The sequence below is a fragment of the Ambystoma mexicanum genome, chromosome 3q (assembly GCF_040938575.1).
Source record: "Ambystoma mexicanum isolate Mex_15411 chromosome 3q, UKY_AmexF1_1, whole genome shotgun sequence".
Classification (NCBI taxonomy): domain Eukaryota; kingdom Metazoa; phylum Chordata; class Amphibia; order Caudata; family Ambystomatidae; genus Ambystoma; species Ambystoma mexicanum.
Genome location: NC_090926.1, coordinates 675,391,735 through 675,414,075, shown reverse-complemented (window position 1 = coordinate 675,414,075; position 22,341 = coordinate 675,391,735). Strand labels below are relative to the sequence as shown.

Below are 22,341 nucleotides of genomic sequence, written 5' to 3'. Positions count from 1 at the left end.
AGCAGTGCCTGACAAATGCGTAATACTTAGACACAAGCCAAAGCTGTTTGCTTTGCCAATGTTTGTAACAGGACTTCATTGAGGGACATGCATAGTGCTTATAGATCAAATGGCTGAAGGCAGACCTGGTTGCCACTTTAATTACACCAGTAGCGTGGTTACAACTCCAATTAAGTCATTAACTATCAGAAGGCTGTTTTAATAAAACACTGGCAGGAACAATGAGAGCAAAGTCAGGAACATTGAGGCTTGATTGAAGCGAGCTTAAAGAGTTCCCATGAGGTGTTGTAGGTGGGCAGGGGCAGGAACTGGTAGGGAACAGCCAGAGGAATTAGCATAGCCATGGGTGGTCAGTGAGTGGGTAAATGGCCAAACAACACCTTCAAGCTTTGCGTCCCGCCTCAGATGACATTTCTCCCTATCTGTACTCTATTGCAATAGTTTTGGCTCTGCCACCTAATGACCCAAACAAAAGAGATGACTCTTTGCTCCCCCCTGACTGTGCAGCCCCCACCAGATGTCAACCAATACGTTTGCTGATTGGACACGTGCTACTCACTGCTGGCGCCAGAGTAGATGATGACAGCCAGGAACTAGGAAGATATAAAACAAGCATTGTCAATGCCAACAGTTTGGACTTTGGGGTACGCATAGGAAAGGCACTTGCCAGGCACTATCGCAGTGGTATTAGCTCGCTATTGATGGTAGCAGGTACAACCTGGTGTGAATACTTGGCCAATCTAATAGCAGTGCCTGCAAATGTCTAATACCTATGCACAAGACAAAACTGTTGTTTTAGGCCTACAGTGTAGGAGACACATAGTGCTTATACATCGAGTGGCTAAAGGCAGACCTGGTTAAGACATTGTTATTACCGCAGTAGCATGTTTATTACTCCAATGAAGCCATAAAATATCAGATGACTGCTTTGAGAAAACAATTGCAGGTGCTTCGGAGGCAAAGTTTGATGGTAAATCTTGAATAGAGCAAGCTAAAAGAGTTCCCATGAGGAGGTGTTTTGGGTGCGGAATGGCAGGAACTGGGTGCGAATGGCCATAAGGAGTAGCATGTGTTGTGTTGTAGATTATTTGCATAGCACTTCTGACATCTTCGGCCAAGTCCCATTGATGATGAATTGGGATGTCTGCCTAGTGTCCACGTTACTGAGTTTAGCATGCAAGCACTTTGATTTAAAGCCTGCCCTCAGTACTTGATCAGCACAGAGTTATTCTGGACAAGTCTCTCCATCTTCACGTGTTTAAAAGTGCAATTAGTATGTGGAATGTGATGTGAAACTGTAGCTGCCAGCTACTGTGCTGCCGTGTGCTACTATCATCCCATTACTTCTAGGATTCTCTAATTTGGCCTCCACAGCCCCAAGACAAAATTGTTATGCCTCCGGTAGCACATGTTTGAGGGGGCCCTGCCGCTATTTTTCTCTAATAACAGCTTTTATCCAGCAGGATGCGGGAGGTGGGAAGTAACAGCAGTGGATTTGTAATAACCTGATCAGAGTACAAAAAATATACGCAAAGTTAAAGGAAAAGGAAATCCGGCACTGAGCTCTGTAACCTGCAGGACACCATTTGTGAACTCCATCAGGGCGGACTCATTCTTTCAGAGATGGATAAAATGAGTACCGTTTAGCTGAGCATTGAAAACCCTGGTTACTTAAGTGCTACATTAGTGTAGAGTGCTCAAAATAACATGACTCATAGATACAAAAATAAATGCTTGTTTGAGGAACAAATGCGGTTGTCACATTGTGGGAGGGAGCCTCAGTAGGGCATTGGCAGATACTCAATTTAATGGAAAGTGTATCTGGTGTGGCAGCCTCCCTGGGTCCTTGATACTGCAAGGGACCCAGTGAGGGGGTTTCTCCATTCAAAGGGTCTGTAAATAGGTTTATGGTTTCAGAAAGCAGGGATGTATAGCCCAAGAGGGTAACAAGAGGGTCAGAATTGTAAAAGCAACTGAGTAGTATTTTTGCACAGCATGCTCTAAGAGCTAAATCATGTTTTGCCTACTAATTGTTTGTATAGCGACTTGTACCACACACAAACAAGGAAAATGCTCTCTGAGGGGCCACTTCTAAGCTATGTCACATTTGATTTGCAGTGTTTTTGGCAGGGGTAACCTCCCTGGAGCCTGTGTCTCCAAGAGAAAACAAAAGCAGGTGACAGATAAGCCAGATGTAACAGGAAAGTAATAGTAATGGAAATTATGTTGACCCAATGCACAATAAATATGTTTTGGTGTGTGAAGCCTTTAGTTGAGAATATTTTCTCTGGCAGTTACATGCATGACAAACTGTTGTAGGAGCTGTACAAATTAGAATACACGTGCATAGGTTGCAATTTCAGCTTAGTCCCTGCTGTTCAATGTTGACAATCATTTTTAAAAAGAAAAAACACTGCTATGCTTACTTCTCTGTAAGTGTGCACTTTGCGGCGTGCCTGATATAGTTAATCTTTGGTTGACATCCTCACCATAGCCATTAGCACCTTGTAAATCTCAATCAGCGCCTCGCTAAGGTGATAGCTGACAAATGAATGAGCGATAACAGGCAGGACAGGTGTGATCTATGTGTCTGCATTAGGGGTGTCACGGTATTAGTTTTATGACGGTACAATAACCTTCTTGCCAAATGACAGTATATCATGGTTATCGCGGTATAGCAGGTGGAGTTAACTAATCTTAACAAATATTTTCTAAAAGGTCATAAATTGTCAGATTATTCATCACAAACAAAACCAGGCAACCAGGGCCAGAATTGGGCTTTTCAACATACTTTCCACTGAAATGCCACCCCTTGCTTCCACCAAACACAAACACACGTGTGGAGAGGAGGAGGGGGGGAGGAGCCCTGCTGTGACTGGCAAAGCAAACTGAATAGCTTTTCTTAAGTGGTCATTTAGGCTTTTAGCTCCCCCACTGGCCACTGGTGAAGATGAACATGTTGCCATCTTGATAGCCTGCATGCCACAGATCAATGGAGTCTGATGGTAGTATACGCTTGTGCGCATGCACACGCACTCTCTCTTTACGTTACAGCCTTTAGTTTACTTGCAGGCCAAAAGGTGTTCAGTAATCATGGACATGTTACCCTTTGGTATGGCAGCAGGGAATACCCACAGAGAAATTTCGCTGTGTGACTTACTATATGTAAATTCAATGATAGAACCAGGGAAATCCCCCATTGTCATATGTTTAGAAAACATTATCCATTATAAATATATAAACCCCAAAGCCACCAACCCAAAGTCCCGGGAGGATAGCTCAGCGGCAACGTGCGCGCCTTGGAAGCAAGACGACACGAAGCAACACAGGTTCGATTCCCCGGGTTCGCACTTAGAAACCTCTGGGTGTTTAAGCGCATTATAAATATGCAAATAAGACAAAAACAATTACGCAACTAAATAAACAAAAACAATTTCTTTAACAGCGCCGCGACGCCCGCGGGCTGTGTGAGTGCTATAAAAAAAAAAAGCAAACCCTTTTCCTTCTTGGCACTGTATTTATTCTTCCTATTGCTAACATATTGATTTTGTGTCAGGCACGTGTGGTTTATGGAATGGCATTAAAAACTGCTCAAACTGAAACTACTTGGCAGACGGCACATCCAACAGTGCAAGACCAAGACTGTGCAGCACTTGCTTACTGCAGCCTTTCCAAATCAGATTGAAAAGCACACTTAACGGTATGAACGGTATACCGATATAAACATTGTGACGGTTATTATTGTTCAATTCATTGGTTCACGGTATCTTTAATGGTATACCGTAATACCGTTACATCCCTAGTCTGCATACACTGAGTTGGTGCACTGTGGAAAGGGCCTCATCATGGTTGCCCAGCAAAGAAATGGTTACACTTTATTTAAAGACTTAAACACATCATGATAATGCATAGTGTGCTGATGAGGTATTGCAACCAAGCTCAGTTCAGATCAGATCAACTGACCCCCGAAGGCCCAATTGTGGAATTTCATCTTTCTTTGCAAAATATATTAATAAAATGAAATAGTCAAAGTTGAAATAAATATTGATAGGTTCTACCATGATGAAGAAGATATTTGGGTTTGTGTGATGGAGATCAAATTTGCCTATATACACGCTGTTTATGGGAGCACTTACTGTACTAATACACAACATATCTGCAATAAAAAGAACTAGTTATATACACTAAGTTTGCGTCATTATGGTGCTCATCTACTTAGTGGTGTTGCATGTCTTTCCTCACACCTATATTTGTTATTGCTACAAAAGCATTGCAAGGTAAGTGATAGCTGCTACATTTCTCAGTGTCACCCATCTACAAGTTTATTCAAAATGTACAATGGGAAGTGATGTTAGTATTTCTCAAAGCCCCCTTATAATGCCCTCTTCATCTCTTCACTTTGCTTTAATTTGTGCTTTCTTTGAGACAATCTTTCATATTATGCGTCCCCTTTGATCAATCTCCTTTTTGTTTGAATCAATTCCTGAGCAAGGCGTTGTTCCCATTTTAGAATGCACACAGTGTGAAGAAATGCTATTTGCAAAGCCATGGCTATTTTCGATTTTTGTTAATAAATAAAATGATGCGGGTAATTCCATCTACAGATGGGTAACGTGCCAACCAGATTCCCCTTTTTGTCAAAAGCATAGTGTACTTGTGCCCTGCTGAATCAGGAGCCTGATCCGCAGCCCCTGCTCTGCTTGTGGTGTAGATTAGATTCAAATGTCACAAGATGTCGACTCGAGAGCCGCAGTGACAGCCAGGTTACTGCTGTGCAGGGGCGGCATTTACTATATGCACCCCTCCCGTACCAAAACTACAATGATCATGAGTAACCCAGGCTGGTAAACTCTAAATAAAGCTATGCCTGAGTTCAGGCATGGTGCATTGTACTACTTACGATCTTGGCCACCACATCCCAATTGATATTTTGCATGCGTCGGCTCCAGTAAGTCAGCTCTGCTGTGAAAGGTGATGTGTATTATGGCCAGCCGGGTGGAGACTGCCAAATGGCAGGACAGGAACCTGGATTACCGGGTCTCATCTTTGATCTCTTTGTGAGGGCAGGTAACAACCTCCGCCAAAGACAACTGTCCTGGGCCCGGGCGTCAAAAGAGCACACCCATTCAAAAGGAGTAGCCTCACGCCAGGGTGCTGCGTCCCTAAGGGCCTTTGTTCTTAGTGGGAAAAGAAGGGGGCAGGATTAGAGTAGGCAGTATGCCTTGGTCAATGGAAGGAGACTTCCATCATCTTGTTTCTCTCTGGCTCTTTCCTGTCCCCTCCACGTCCTCTGGAGCAAAGCACATTGAGTGTGATATCAGTAGGGCAAAGTCCACGCCGTTCAAGAACAGAGATTGGACCACTAAGTCAGACTAGCTTTAGTCAACTACCTGGGGACTTTTGCCTTTAAAAGAAGGTGTCTCCCACCACTACTTTAGATTCTCTCAGATCCTATTGGATCCTCTTAAGACACAATGATTCACCTGAGAAGAATTCATTGGACCTCCTCAGCCTGATGTGAAGAGGGAGCTGTCCAATATGGTAGGAAGGTCTGCCCCATACCCACTGATAGTGCACATTGAGAGTGACCTTTGTTGTTGACCAGGACCTACCACTCTGTGCCAGAATCTCCTAAAGCTGGGATAGGAGACCATGAATGGAACCATCCTGTCCTCGAATCCCGCTGAGCGGGCTTCACAGCAGATGGAGGGTCAGACCAGCCGAAGCTCTCGGTTCTACCGAACCGGTCGCTCCATGTTTATTGCTCCCTGAAAGAGAGGGAAGGTGGCGGCACTGACTTTTGCATCCTCCACCAGGTCGAACTATTGCTTGGACTTCGAACCAGCTTGACGCTGCCTAGTGTCCTAGCTAACCCCGTCACCTGCTAGGCCCATATTGACTGCTCAATGCTGGGACCCAAACCGAATCACTCGTGAGTCACACACCGACTCATGGCTCAGCCCAGCTAGCCCTTAAACAGCCACCTCCTCGGTCTGCACATCACTGCCCCCAAAGTAAAAAATTGGCGACTGTTGCCCGTTGACTCGAACCACTGGAGCATCACTCATGGACCCCTCCCAGCGGCCCGGCTCAATTGCAAAGCAATGCTGGGACTGCTCTGACCTGTGTCATTGAGAGCACCCTTTCTGCTGCACACAGCGATCACATTCGCCCCTACTTGGCACCCACCAAGAGCTGAACTATCCCCTCAGTCCACTTGGGATGTAGAGACTCGTTAAATCATGATCGCACCTGTTTTCAACATCGACATATCCTTTTTGTGGCTATTAATTCTCCAACCATACCTGGAAATACATTCAAAGTGCTAGTTTCTTCTTACATCTTCTCTGTTCTTCCTTCACGGTGGGTTTTTGTGCAGTATTGTCTGTTTGTTCTATTACAGGTGGCGTGTTTAATTAAAGTATATATATTTTAATTAACCTTGATTGGGCATTCCCTTTATTTTGGACTGTGATCCTGTGTCGTTTGGGTCACTACTGACTCGCCTTCAAACACCTCATAAGAGTATGTAGCCTTCCCTCGGCCCATGTTACCAGAAAAGGCAAAGGAGGTATATCTTTTAAATGTCCCTATTTCACCATTATGACTGAAGACAGATTTAATTATTTGGCTCTGTTAAGCACTGAGTGTGGAATGGTTCAAGAGATAGAATGTTCATACATAATTAATAATTTTGCAATATGCAAATCTAGATGGCAATATATCTTGGCCGTGTTTCAGGCACATCAGCCGTGGGCAGTAGAAAGCATATACTCACTGGGTGCTTCTCATTTCATTCTTTCTATGATTACTTAAATGTGTCTGCTGTGTGGGCATGACCTGAAATGCTAAGGGAATTATGATGTTTGTTACATGACCTTTTTGTGTTCTCTGCTGCCTAGTCATGACCTTTTTGTGTTCTCTGCTGCCTAGTCATGACCTTTTTGTTTTCTCTGCTGCCTAGTCATGACCTTTTTGTGTTCTCTGCTGCCTGGTCATGTAAGGTTTTTCCAAGAGCATGTACTTTCGACACATTTATAGAGAAGGACACGGTCAGGTTGAACTGTTAGGTTATCATGTTATTAAATAAATACTTGCTTACAAATATTTTTCCTTTATTTTCTTTCAAAACGAATAACTTATTCAAATAAAAAAGTAAAAAAGGCCTTCAATATAGCACACTCTTGGGGAAACAGAAATGTGTAATGTTTGCATTTTATTAACTAGATAATCTACTTAAATCCTGGACGAGTCTCTGTTGAATTTGACTCGAGGTATGTAATCCCTTCATTTTGTGGATTCTTTGGGGCATGGGTTTCTGGGGGAGGAAGGGTGTGACATGGGTTTCCGTGTGGTGGGAGGAGGGAATGGGCTTCATGGGGGCACCCCAAGGCTGTCTGTGCCGCGGGCCTAGGAAACTGTTGAGATGGCCCTGGCTCTGTGCTCATTAGTAAGAACGGCCAGCCGTTTTCCTCCTTTATGCCAGGCGTGTTTCTCAGCTTCTAACTCACTGGGGGAAATTAACCTTTCACTTCTTAGGAAATGGCAAAACGTGTCCATAGCAAAGCTTAATTAACAAGGCTGTTAGCCTTCTAATCACCCCAGACACTCCCTTGGCTCTCTAAAGCTCCACCCACCTTTTCTTAGATGCTTGCATTGTACACCTTATTGCAGCAGTGTTATACATGGCCATAAAAAGTGACACAAGAATGCACACTTCTCATGTGGCTGTGCAAGGTTTCCCCATAAATAATCAATGCGGTCATAAATAGTGAATTGGGCACATCTACAAGCACTTAGATTCACTGTGTGCTGAAAATAACCACGTGTTCGCAGCAGTGGTGTCTCTAGAAATCAAAATTAAGGTGGGGGGTCAGGTGGCATACAAACAAGGAGGGGGCAGGATGGTGGCACATCAAATAAGGGTCAACAGTTCCAACTTATTGAAGTAAACACATATTCTACCAAGCTGGTTGAAAATGCTGGCAATATGCAGGTTCAGAGTAGACTTAAGGAAATCATTGTTTTGCATCAATGTCTGTCTGAGAGATTATTTTGCTTCTACTGACCTTGGACTGATGCTGCCTGTCATATAAAAAACATCATTTTTGCTTATGAGGTTTGCCAAGGGTTGGGGGTAGTTTACAATAATTCTTTCTATGCAGCAATTAATGTTATCTTGTGTTATGTGGACCCTTCTAACCTCAGACTACCATTAAAGGTTTGAAGGCCAGATGAAGGACTGCTCTATGCCGGCCATTTTCATTAGAAGCAGTGGGAGAATTCTTTGGCCTCCCTGTCTCCAAATCCAAGGATGGAGTGCCCTTCACCACAGCTGGCTTATGTCTACTGGGGCAGGTGTGATTTTGGGGTCTAATCATTTTCCTTCCCTTCTTGCATCTCAGTTATCTCATTGGTGTTACTTTCGGCAAGATCTCCTAGATGCACGAAACAAATGATCTTCTTTCTTTTCTTTTCAAGGGGTGCGTCCCAGAGTTATTTTCCCAGATTCTATTTTTTGGGGGTAGATAATGGGAGGTTTCCCATTCATACTGTTAAAATATACTCTGTTCCTTTTTCCTGGTAATCTAGAAGTTTCCTCCCGGTATCCCAGGTATGAATCGCCTTAAGAATGCTCTTTGTCTGTGTCCCTTAACTGTCCAGGTCTGGCATGGGAGATAAATGGACTCTTTGTCTAATCATTTTCTGGAGCTCTAGGTCTCTCAAGATATCTTGGTATCTCTCATTTACACCCTTTAGTTTAGGAATGTTTTCATTCTCCCTTCTCTGCACTCCTGACCTGCTCAGTGGGCCATTTCCCCTCCTTTCACCAGTAGGTCAAGGTATTCCTCTGTTTCTGACATGGAATCTACTTCTTCCCTTTGGTCAGATTATGATTAGGGAGGAGATGCTACATACCTTGCACCCTCTTGGTTTTAGAGGAGCCCAGGCATCACCTCCTCAGTCGAAATTTCAAACGGGTCACGTGAGAAAGAAGTGAACCCCTGTTGAGTCCTTTGATCAATTTCACATCACATGACTCCATCATTGGTATGTCCAAAAAACTCCTATCTAATTTGGAGGTTATTACCAGCTCCTTGGCTCCTCTTAAATGCAGAAAAGTTAGGGATGGGGCTAGAAATAAATCTTGGTACTTGCCTGAATTGAAAAAACTAAAATTGTCTACATTGAAATTATTTTATAGCTGGAAAACCATCCCCCCATCTAACAAATAAGTGCAGCCAAAACCTACAAACTGGCGATTGTGGAAGCTAAGAAATGCTCTCTTAACTCTAGGATTTCTAATGCCCAATCAGAAGTTAAGGAACTTTTTAAAATAGTCAAAGAACAGGAAACCACTAGTTCAGCCACTATGTGCCAATCAGTTAAGGATGCTGCCTGGTGTCAGGAAATTCAGGCCGTCATGTTGGATAAACTGAAGGGCATTAGATCAGATATAATGCATAGGAAAGATGATCTTCCTGCAGTTTCTACTAATGCGGGGCCGGAATATTTCAAATGAAGTTCTTCAATACCTCAATTTAATTTCTCCACTATTTCGGAGGATGAGCTGTCAGTTATCGTGAATCAACTAAAAGTTACCAGCTGTAAAGGGGATCCTTGTTCAGTCATAATAATTAAAAAATGCCCTCCTGTTTTATTGGCTGCTATTTGCAAGTTTGTCAATGCCTTACTCACGGAAGGCCACGTGCCTGCAGATCTTTAAAAAATCCTGGGTTACCCCTATTCTAAAAAAGCCCAGCCTACCTGTGGAGGTGCCACTCAATTATAGGCCCATCACTAACACGAAATATTTACTGAAAATCCTAGATAGGGTCGCTTATGAGCAGATTGCTCAACAACTAAATAACTTTCCGGTGCTGAATTCTCGCCAATCAAGCTTTAGAATCGGCTACGAAACGGAAACAGCGCTACTGGAACTAAAATCCAGTCTGCTGGAGCGGATGGATAGGGGCCTCGCCTCTACATTGATGCTCCTGGATCTATCAGCTGCCTTCGACCTGTTTGACCATTCCATACTGGTTGCCAGGTTGGAGATAGTGGCTACCTCCATCAGCGGCATGCTGGATCGCCTCTTTCTTGAATAACAGAGAAAGTAGAGTTTTCTCTGGAGAAGTGGAGGCATCCCTGGTTCCCATCGATTTTGGTGTTCCGCAGGGTGCCTGCATTTCTCACTGCCTTTATAACATATTTATGGTGCCCTTCTTTGCTTAGTTGTGTTAGGAAGGGGATCCTGTTTACCAACTTAGCGGATGACACGCAGTGTGTCGTCCCAGTGGTTGGTACTCATGCAAAGGATGAGGCTGAACGAAACGGAGGTTACACCTCCATCGAGAACTGGATGATTGGGAATAACTTGGCACTGAACAGGGGCAAGACGGAGCTCTTGATTGTTGGCACACAATCCATATTATCCAAGCTGGGTCCGACATACGAGAGTTTCCAACTTGGCGAGGTCAAGATAACCCCATGAAGAAGGTTAAAACCTTGGGTGTCATCTTTGACCAGCAGCTGACTATGAAGGTTCACGTGGTGAGTCTTCTCTCTTCGGTGGCCTTTTATATTAAACTTTTGGCCCACCTCAGGCCTTTCATCTCTCAAGCTAACGCCGAGACAATTGCCAGAGCCATTGTCGGAGCAAAAATTGATTACTGCTGCAGAGGGGAATAGATTACAGGTTTTTCAAAATGGTGCTGTGAGGTTTGTGATTGGGCTCTCTCGCCGAGACCATGTGTCGGACGCTAGAAGAGGACTGCATTGGCTCCCGGCGGAGGCCTGTGTGTGTTTACGCCTTCTAGTGATCACTTTCAAGTTTATACAGGGCAGTATGCCTAGTTACCTGCAACATCTCATAGCGGAAAAAGTTCAGAGCATATCTCTTAGATCGAGTAATCAGAAACTCCTAATGCTTCTTAGATGTAGAACTAGGAATGATCTTCCTCTAGAACTCAGAAGCCAGCCTAACATAGAATCTTTCAAAAGAAAGTTGAAAACGTGTCTGTTTGCTTAATTTTTTTCTTCTGCTGCTTCTCCCATCTAGTGATCCATCTCAGTGCCCCTTTTATACGTGTGTTAGCGCCCTAATGCCTACGGATCTAAGGTCTGTGCTTAATACAGTTCTTAAAGTAAAGGCATAGAAAATCAACTTGCATGTATCGGGGTCTACTTGGGCACAGAGCAGGGTATCTCAGACACAGGATAATAATTACTCTTTTCAAATGCACCTTTATCTGACGGTTCTAAATTCTGTGGTTGAGAGGGCACTCTTCTCTCCCTAACTTCCTGTCTCAGTGTGTCATTCTTATCCAGTTCAGCAATACTCTGCTGTTTACAGTGGTTTTACTGTTCTCCCAAGTCAAATAGACTGTCCTGGCTAAAATCTACTATTTTATTGTTAGAGGCCAATTTTATTTTTTAATTCCCTTCTAAGGGCTTATTTCTCTCACTGGAGAATCAGCATATTTTCTTTGTTTCTCAAGGATCATTTCAAAACTTCTTAGTCGAGCAGCCCTTTTTGTTGGACTGCCTGTGCAAGGTTAGTCAATATCTGATTAAATTTAGCTTTTAGCAACAGAATTTCATTTGTCATCATTGATTATTCTTGGTGAGAACCCTATTCCTTCCTCTACATAGTGTGCCTGGCTCAGTTGTCAAGTCAATTGGTGGTTTTCTTCAGCTAATGTGTCTTGATCATTGGTTATTTGCAATCACTGTTTCACTGCATGCAAGTTGTGATGTAACTGGTCAAATTCTGCCTGGACATCTAATGCCTTACCAATCAGTCTGGCATGTTCATCGCTTAGCTCTTTAATTTGTTGTTTCAGGGTTACTATGCTATCTACCAAACCGTTAATTTGTGTAATTTGATTGATTATTTAATTTCCCTTTAAATATATTGTTGGCCGTTAGATACTCATTGAAAGTGCCCTAGAGACCCTGATATTGTTTCTCTGTTTTCAGTTTCATAAAGATGGACCTTACTCTCACCTTGCATGTGATTAATTATATTGTGCTGCTTCTGATTAGAATTCTGATTTGCATCTATTGAATCTTCCTGCTCCTTAACATCTTCTATCCTCTGCTCATGCTGTTTTTGGATGCGGACTACTTCCTCGGGAGCTGTCTGGAAAACTTCTTTGCAATTTTGTAGTTTGGCATCTCTATCAGCCACACTAGCTGCCACCAACTGAAGATAAAACAACAAATCCGAAGTCTGATTTGCCAGTTTTCAATGGAAAATCCTCCTTTCTAGTTGTGGTCATATGTAACTGTTGCAGAAACTGATTCACAGGGTCCTGTTTGTCCAAATTATCTGCACCTACAATTGCTGATCTCTCTGTCATTTGATCTGTCCATTTCACTATATTTGGTGCTGTCCATTCCTAACGTATAAAGGGCAGGGGCTTGGATCACTCAAAAATTGGGTGACTGACTAAAATGACACACTCCCACAGCCAATTCATATTTGCTTTTCTTCAACACACAAATAAAATTTTATATTTTGCTGTTAAAAACCCTGTGCTGTCATTGTGAGATTTGAACAAACAACCATGGAATTTGCCACAACACAACACCTTTGCATAAACCAGTGAGCTTGCACACACATTTATATTCAAGGGTGTGTTCTGCAGTGACATTATGGTTCCCTAGTTTATCAATCTCATTGGGCTCTCCAATTTGTCTCATTATATATATCATTTGGGTGACACCCTATCCAAGGAAGCTTAAAAAAACCAACCCCGCACAAGATTAGCGCAAGCAATATTTATATTTTGAGTTTCTATTTTGGGTCTCAGACAACACTCAATTCACTCATTTAGCATACAACTTTCCAACCACCATGCTCTGACCCAATAAACTAGCTGGTTATCAATAGCAATTCCTTTTACTATATAGGACAGTATCAAAATAATGCAACAGATGATAATCCACTTGAATTACAAAAAAGTAATTCAAATATCTGCATCAGAGAATTATGCTTACTTTAATACCACAACCATGTTTAAAACAAAAGTTGAATCGGTTCTCAAAATATGACTTAAAACAAAACAATGTGCTGCAGTTATGGCTTCCAAAAATATAGTTCTTCAATTCTCAGGCTGATTGAAGCCTAAAATATTGCACACTATTGCTGGCAAACTATCTGTTCCTAGCTTGGATATAGACACAACTGTATCTGTATCTGTAACTGTATGATGTCAGACTTGTTGCAAACAATTGTTAAGCATTGGGGTTCTTGGCATTTATGTTGCTTTTGACTTTTGGAATGCTGGGACAGCAGGGCCTAACTAACTCACTTTTTTCACGGAACCAGGTATGCCCTGAAAATACCCCAATTCACTGTGTTGATTAAGGAATAGATTTTAATTACTTTGACTATGGCAGACACCAATCATAATACTGGCTATTTCACATTCAATTTGAAATGTCAAAAGCTTCCAGGGATAGCACATTTCAGGATACAGTCCCAATAAAATTTCAGTTTTTAATTCTAAATCTCAAAGCAGATACACTTTGGGCTACGTCCCCTTTTTCTGTGATATACCTTTTAAACAGAGCTCTCCAAATATTTGTAAATGCAATCTGTGATTTAATTAATTCTTGCAAAAACTTTCTAAATAGTCATGGGGCATAGGTACTCACTTTGCGTCTGTCTTTCAAAGGCCCACAACAGGTTAGAACACTGACTGGCTTCAGTGAGGTAAGCAGGCCATTGAGTCTGTGCACTGACTCCAAAATTAATCTCAGGTAGTCTGTTCCTACTCTAAGGAATTCATGGTGGCAACAGTAAAGACAGACACAAGTGATCATAGTTCAAAGTTGTTTATTAAAATGCAAAGATAGGTTGGAAAAACACCTAATCTAAACCTAAATCTAAGAAGGGAGCAAGATTCGACCATCAAACAAAAATAAGGCCGTCCTTCTGGCATCTTGTTAAAATAAAAGGGCCGATACTATAAGAAACTATTTCCAAATCCTTACTCTAAATGCAAAGAAGTGTGGGATAATGTTCTTAAGAAAGAAGGAAGTGTTTACAAATAATAAGTCAGGACGCAGTACTTGAGGTCTCCATTTCACACGTTTTCAGCACGGGACAAGGTAGGACTTTGGAGCACAGTACACGCTCAAGCTTTCCTAACACAAGCTAACAGTTCTGCTTTCATAAATCAGGGCTTTCGGAGGTTAAATCTCTTTTCTACTAAAAAGTCTCTTGGAGCAGTTGGCCTGATTCAAATAACAAACAAAGAGTTCCTTTTCATATATACATTGGGTGATGCTTTTCACCCCTGAGTCACCCTCTCTGGGCTCGGACCCTTCTCAATTGTTAGCCTCCCGCTGCCAGGTTCACAATGGCTTTTAAGTGTTGCTGGGTGTTGAGTTCACCACGGCTCTCACTTACACATTTTCTCCTTTCACATTCATAAATCTTCGATTAATGGCTGCTCACCCCTTGCATCTCTATCGTTTGGTCTCAGACCCCTTTGGTATTCACAAAGTTTAATTGTCTTTGTACGCAGTTCATTGTGGATATCCCTCTGCTGGGTTCACTCTTGTCAACACACTGTATTTCGGGACTTTAGACTCTGCCCCCTTATCTCAGCATCTCTCTTTTGGGTTGACTCCTGCCAGCTTTGTCAATTGCACATTCAACTTTTATGATGCAGGATTCACTTCCCTTAGCTTCACAATCATCTGTCGGTCAAATACTTTCGAATGTACAGAGGATTTTACAAGACTCCTGTATGACCACTTTGACCCTCTTTTCGCCTTTCCTAAGACCTTCTGGTTCTGGTAGTTTCAACAATCAGTTAATCGCCCACCTAGTGAACCCCCATGTGGTGCTGGACTCTCCTGCTGCTGGTTTTCTCCTTCTTAGTATCAATAGTTCTTTGTTATTTCACAGTTCAAATAGCTGTTTGCTACTTTAGTTCAACACAGTTAGGTTTTTTATCGGCTCTCCCCTCAACCCACTGGCTGTGATGAACCAATGTGCTTTTCTTCTCCCTGGAATCAAGGTTGGTAGCCCAGAGACCAGTGCCTCTCCCCGGCTTGCTTATCGGCGAAAGAGGGCCTTGTGTACCCCTGACACCTGCTGCAACATACGCTGGCAATTGTTTGCGGTCTTCAGCTTCCTTCCACGCAGGTTTCATGGGTCTTGGTTGAAAAGGGCAAGGTTGCTTCTCTCCTTGTCACCCTCTTGGTCCGCGGCATCTTTCTCCTCCTCTTGAACTGCCATGCTGGGTTAGCCCTCTCGTTGTGTGGTCTACCTTGCTTGTATTGCGCTCCTGTGCTCCACCTTTTTATCCCTGTGGGGAAGGGAAAGTGCTATGAAGTGTGTGCAGTTCAGGTCAATTACCTGACTTGTCAGGTAAATGGTTCGAGTGTTAGTCCGTCGTCCTTTGTGATATGCGAAAGTGTCGCATCGAAAAGGGGGGTTAAGTGTTTGTGTATCATATGTGGTAAATTGGGGAAAAGGTGGCATAGGAAGGGGGGTACTGCATCTTACCTGTCAGTGTCCCATTCCCCAAGGACCCTGGATGACAGATCCCCAGGGACTAGTCAAGGAGACACCTTCAGGTTTCTCAAACTATTTGGAGAAAGTTCTCTGCATTCAGTCCAACTAGATGCAATCCCAACCAGATGCATATTTCCCATCAGCTACCCCAGTTGGAATCCAATCCTCTTTCACTCCTTTCTGAACCCTGCTGGACCGATTCTCATGTTATTTGTCTTCTCAAAGCCCTCTCTTCTTCCTATATGTTTTAACCTAAATATCCAGCAAACTCCACCAATAAGATAAAGGTGAGCACATCTGATTCATGTTGGCTGCAGTATTTGATTAGTCTCTAGACTTAAGGGAAAATGGCACATCTCTCACACACATTGCCTATTGTCTTTCACATTAGTCTCGCTACAGAAGTGATCATCTTAAATTCTGGGTTTAATTCTTAATATACCCTCCACCTAAGCATCTGACATCACTTAATTACAGACTTAAGGCAGAAACTGCCACAATTGTATGACCATAGATTCTGTACATCTCACAGCTTGCAAAATGTACATAATTTCATGCATTTCCCACTGTGTACAATAAATCCAAATTTGTCATCTCGCTAGAAGATACATTGTAAAGTATATTTGTAATATTTGAGTTCTACAACGTCAAGCGATGGCAATAATCTTCATATGAATGAAGGCAGCATACAGTCACAATATGGCTCCTATATGTGTTTGTTGTTGGATTTTGGGGGCATGTGATATAGCATTTGAAGTGGTTCTACATTGTAAGCAGATTTAAATCCACGTTCATACTTACTGACAACATACGCTAATATCAGTTTCCTTAACCCATTCTTTATTTGCTGCCTCTCATGTGACATACGATGATAAAGTCATATATTGCATTAGTGCTTGTTTTGAACCTCCATGTGTAATGTGGAATGATATTAGCTTCAAGCTTACTACACTTGGTGATCTGAGGGTGAACGCAAAATAATAGATTCTGTTTAGTCAGGTTTGATTTGCCATTCAGAGTTTATTAACTGCAATGTTAAACTGTCAAGTGAGTGTCTGACAATCTAAGAACACTCAATGGAAGCATATTTGTGTATTCATAAGCATGATACCTTGTTTCAAGCTGGCTATGCAGGAGTCTTTTTTTTTGCCTTTGATAGTGAGCTTTCCAATTCCATATTGGCCTGCATAACACATATTGTCAGATCTGTTGGCTATGAAAATAAACATTGTTTGTCACAGTTTTCTGTACACATCTGACCTTTCTTTGGGAAAATAGTTATTTACAAAAAATGCTTTTCAAAGAAAACATCCATTTGGGGTTGTTATGCATATTATATAACCAGCACTTGACGTTACATTATATTACATTTTAGATTAAGAACACGTCTGTACACTTAATATGTAGATTAAATTATTTACAATTCTGAGGTCCCATCATTACATTTATTTTCATTTTGTATCTTTAAATGCATTTTACATTTTGTGGAGAAAACACCCTACAATCCACCAGAATCACGAGCCAGTCAGACACGTTCTATGTCATACTCCAATATAGACATTGGTTAGACAGCAGCAGTACAATGTAAGACGTTTTAATATCAATGTTTTATTTTTTGGTTACTGTGCATTGTGGTTTTAAAAACATGCTAAACTATACAATGAAATAAAAGACCCATTCAGAAAATAGGGAACACTTGCTTCCCATGTGAAGCATTCACTTTTTAGCTTTACTGATGCCAAGATAAAGGTCTTATGAAGCTATTATCAAATGCAGCGTCCTCTTGTGAAAGGCTACAGATTTGATGAAGTGTTTATTGTTGAAAGTTTGTTTTGCAGTTGTTTTACAAACACAAAGTAATTACATTTTCATTGCTGTTTAGAAATCACTTCTTCATCGGCTGGTCTTCATGTCGAAAATCTCCCCAGACTTGGCAGATAAAAGGGAATTGGGAGGTAAGATTGTCTAAGATTTTCTATTGTATAAGATCATGATAATAGACAAGGACTTCAGGGTTGGGGTGTTCAACTGCTGTGACGTTCACTCTGCTGGTCCCATGTAATATAGGTCCAAAAAGAAAGATCCACATATTCATAATTCTGTTTTTTTATATAGCGATGTTATCCAGTTTCTGAGCACTTAGTAATTGGCTTTATTTTTTGCCATTACTATTATCCATAATTGTACTCCGTTTCTAACTTCTGAAAGATGGAGGCATGCCCCTCCATGGAGGAGAATCAAACACTTGGGGGCCGATTCATGGAACAAACGTGCCCCGAAAATCTTGGCGCAAGCAGGCGCAAGCGCAAAAAAACAGGCGCACATGCACGCGTGTGATTCATGGAAGTCCCTGCGCGTGTTTACCTCGGGATGTGCGCCAAACCCGTGCATGGCACACAAGTCACTGCAACATCCCGAAAGGCGTGCGCGATGCGCACAGTGAAAGTGCACAACCTCGGCGCATACACCAGAAAGTGGGCGGGACACGGGGCGTAACGCGCGGAATGGGGAACAACGCGCGAAAATAAGGGCGTAACTGGGGATGTACTGCAGGGAAGCAGACGGAACGCCCACACGCACTCGAACCACATGTATTCATGGAATCGAATAGGGCAAAGCCATGCACAGCCAAAGACACGCACAAGCTGAAACACGTCCGCCACACGAAGGCAGGCGGTAGAGTCCCTGCGCATTACAAAAGTGGCAACATACAGCAATTGGGCCTGTGCGAGCGGGGCACGTGTATTTCGGGGGTGCGCGGGAAGTTACACACGCGATTGAGCGGGGCACGTGTATTTCGGGGGTGCGTGGGAAGTTACACACGCGATTGAGCGGGGTACGTGTATTTCGGGGGTGCGCGGGAAATCACACATGCGATTGAGCGGGGTACGTGTATTTCGGGGGTGCGCGGGAAGTCACACACGCGATTGAGCGGGGTACGTGTATTTCGGGGGCGCGCGGGAAGTTACACACGCGATTGAGCGGGGTACGTGTATTTCGGGGGCGCGCGGGAAGTTACACACGCGATTGAGCGGGGTACGTGTATTTCGGGGGTGCGCGGGAAGTTACACACGCGATCTCATCAGGGTACGTGTATTTCGGGTTGCGGGGGAAGTATCACACGCAACATCAGCAGGGTACGTGTATTACAGGGGTGCGCGGGGAGCACCACACGTGAATTGCACGTGTGGGTCCTCCCAGGTGTTCCCTCTACACCCTCCACGGCCCCTGCAGGTGGCTCACACCACAGGGGCCTACCCTGCACATGTCCTGCAGGCACCCCATCCACCATGGCCATGCCCCCCAGCCAACCCACATGTCAACTTGCACTACTGCCCACCAACGCATGTCCCCCTGCACCCCCAGCCACCAGGGGCACCCTCCACCAGGCCCCCACCCATCTCTCCCCCCAGCAGTGCAGGGGCACCCTCCACCAGGCCCCCACCCATGTCTCCCACCACCCCCACCCCCCAGCACTGTGGGGCACCTGCCAGCAGGCCCCCACCCATGTGCAACTCATGTCTCCCACCACCCAGCCACCAGGGGCAGCCTCCACCAGGCCCCCACCCATGTCTCCCACCACCCCATCCCCCAGCAGTGCAGGGGCACCCTCCACCAGGCCCCCACCCATGCCTCCCTGCACCCCCACCCCCCAGCCACCAGGGGCAGCCTCCACCAGGCCCCCACCCATGTCTCCCACCACCCCCACCCCCCAGCAGTGCAGGGGCACCCTCCACCAGGCCCCCACCCATGTCTCCCTGCACCCCCACCCCCCAGCCACCAGGGGCAGCCTCCACCAGGCCCCCACCCATGTCTCCCACCACCCCCACCCCCCACCAGTGCAGGGGCACCCTCCACCAGGCCCCCACCCATGTCTCACACCACCCCCACCCCCCAGCAGTGCAGGGGCACCCTCCACCAGGCCCCCACCCATGTCTCCCACCACCCCCACCCCCCAGCCACCAGGGGCAGCCTCCACCAGGCCCCCACCCATGTCTCCCACCACCCCCACCCCCCAGCAGTGCAGGGGCTCTCTCCACCAGGCCCCCACCCATGTCTCACACCACCCCCACCCCCCAGCAGTGCAGGGGCACCCTCCACCAGGCCCCCACCCATGTCTCCCACCCCCATACCCCCAAGCACTGTGGGGCACCTGCCAGCAGGCCCCCACCCATGTGCAAATCATGTCTCCCACCACCCCCACCCCCCAGCCACCAGGGGCAGCCTCCACCAGGCCCCCACCCATGTCTCCCACCACCCCGACCCCCGAGCAGTGCAGGGGCACCCTCCACCAGGCCCCCACCCATGTCTCCCAGAACCCCCACCCCCAGCCACCAGGGGCACATGCCAGCAGGCCCCCACCCATGTCCAATTCATGTCTCCCACCACCCCCACCCCCCAGCCACCAGGGGCTGCCTCCACCAGGCCCCCCACCCATGTCTCCCACCACCTCCGCCCCCCAGCAGTGCAGGGGCACCCTCCACCAGGCCCCCACCCATGTCTCCCACCCCCCATACCCCCGAGCACTGTGGGGCACACGCCAGCAGGCCCCCACCCATGTCCAATTCATGTCTCCCACCACCCCCACCCCCAGCCACCAGGGGCAGCCTCCACCAGGCCCCCCACCCATGTCTCCCACCACCTCCAACCCCCAGCAGTGCAGGGGCACCCTCCACCAGGCCCCCACCCATGTCTCCCACCACCCCCACCCCCCAGCAGTGCAGGGGCACCCTCCACCAGGCCCCCACCCATGTCTCCCACCCCTCCCACCCCCCAGCACTGTGGGGCACCTGCCAGCAAGCCCCCACCCATGTGCAACTCATGTCTCCCACCCCCCCACCCCCCAGCCATCAGGGGCAGCCTCCACCAGGCCCCCACCCATGTCTCACACCACCCCCACCTCCCAGCAGTGCAGGGGCACCCTCCACCAGGCCCCCACCCATGTCTCCCACCACCCCACCCCCCAGCAGTGCAGGGGCACCCACCACCAGGACCCCACCCATGTCTCCCAGCACCCCCACCCCCCAGCCACCAGGGGCAGCCTCCACCGGGCCCCCACCCATGTCTCCCACCACCCCCACCCCCCAGCAGTGCAGGGGCACCCTCCACCAGGCCCCCAACCATGTCTCCCACTCCCCCCACCCCCCAGCACTGTGGGGCACCTGCCAGCAGGCCCCCACCCATGTCCAACTCATGTCTCCCACCACCCCACCCCCCAGCAGTGCGGGTCACCCTCCACCAGGCCCCCACCCATGTCTCCCACCACCCCCACCCCCCATCAGTGCAGGGGCACCCTCCACCAGGCCCCCACCCATGTCTCCCACCACCCCCACTCCCCAGCAGTGCAGGGGCACCCTCCACCAGGCCCCCACCCATGTCTCCCACCACCCCCACCCCCCAGCCACCAGGGGTAGCCTCCACCAGGCCCCCACCCATGTCTCCCACCGCCCCCACCCCCCAGCAGTGCAGGGGCACCCTCCACCAGGCCCCACCCATGTCTCCCACCACCCCCACCCCCCAGCACTGTGGGGCACCTGCCAGCAGGCCCCCACCCATGTGCAACTCATGTCCCCCACCACTCCCACCTCCCAGCACTGTGGGGCACCTGCCAGCAGGCCCACACCCATGTCCAACTCATGTTCCCCAGCCAACATGTCATCACAATCTAGATCCCTGGTCCCTATGGTCAGCCTCCAAATGCGAAACACCCACCCGAGTATTGCATCCACCCACTCATAATTGGCAATTACATCACAGAACACCAATTGCAAGTTCCGAAACAAACACATTTCCCTCACATACACCCAATGGGTGTCAGTGAATCTCAAAACCCATATCATGAAATGCATGAAACCAATGAGATGATACTACACATTGAAGTATGATAAAAAATATGTATTAAAGCAAACATAAATAGAAACAAAAATGTGAATGTACAAAAATCAAAAGAAGCATGTCCGTGAAAAAAAGCAAAACCAAAAATCATATCCCAAAGTAATGGTGTCCAAAGTCACTGTCCACAAAACAAAATCCAATGGGAACTAAAAAAGAAAGCCATTGCTCCATGGTTAAAATGTGAAAGAAAAATACAATCCAACAGTGAACTATGTACATGGGAACAAGCCAGGGTCCATTATCCCAACAAAAGAAAGGAAACCTATCTATCTAACTACACTAACTAATAAAATAAACTATATACAAAAATGTGGCCAATGTCCGAAAGGTCCAAATAAAATCCCCAAAAAAATGAAACCTAACACTACCTACATAACTATGTACAAGGGCAGCGGGCTAGTTTGACGGCTCACTTGTGGATGTCCCGGGGCAGGGCATCATCGAACTCCTGCTCAATGTCCCGGAGGCGGGCCTCCTCCATGGCCCCGAGGGTCCGCAGGGCCGTCGACGTGTCCACCTCCAAACCCCTGCGAATTGCCTCGAGGCACTCGGCCCGCCTCAGGGCCCTCCGCATGGAGTTCTCCGCCCTGACCATTGTGAGCCGTGCCTCTTCCGCCCGCTGCCGCTCCGCATCTATGGCGTGGCCCAACCGCTGCCACACGGAAGACACTCTCTGTCCTGGGTCCTCCTGCCCTCCGGCCGATGCCTGCCCCTCCGATGTTGAAGGCCCCGAGCCTTCATGGCTCCCACCACATTGCTGCTGCTGCTGTGACTCTGCCCGTGCACTGCCTCCTGCTGCCTGCACATCCTCCGCCGGCTGGGGTGCAGTCGTTGATGTGGCCACCCCTGCTGGACGTCCGACTCGCGACTGTGGCAGGGATGCCTCCTCCACCAGCCTGGCCGCACCG

General features: G+C 46.4%; 1 protein-coding gene across 3 annotated transcripts in view; it reads left to right on the top strand.

Annotated features, from left to right (window-relative positions):
* The window catches only part of LOC138582873 (testis-expressed protein 47-like), a 253,568-nt gene that overhangs the window by 109,468 nt on the left and 121,759 nt on the right, over positions 1–22,341 (top strand). For all 3 annotated transcript variants that reach the window (XM_069654571.1, XM_069654570.1, XM_069654569.1), the window contains one exon: positions 17,421–17,493. In XM_069654571.1, coding sequence (XP_069510672.1) covers positions 17,421–17,493 — 73 coding nt within the window. The remainder of the gene's footprint in view (positions 1–17,420; positions 17,494–22,341) is intronic.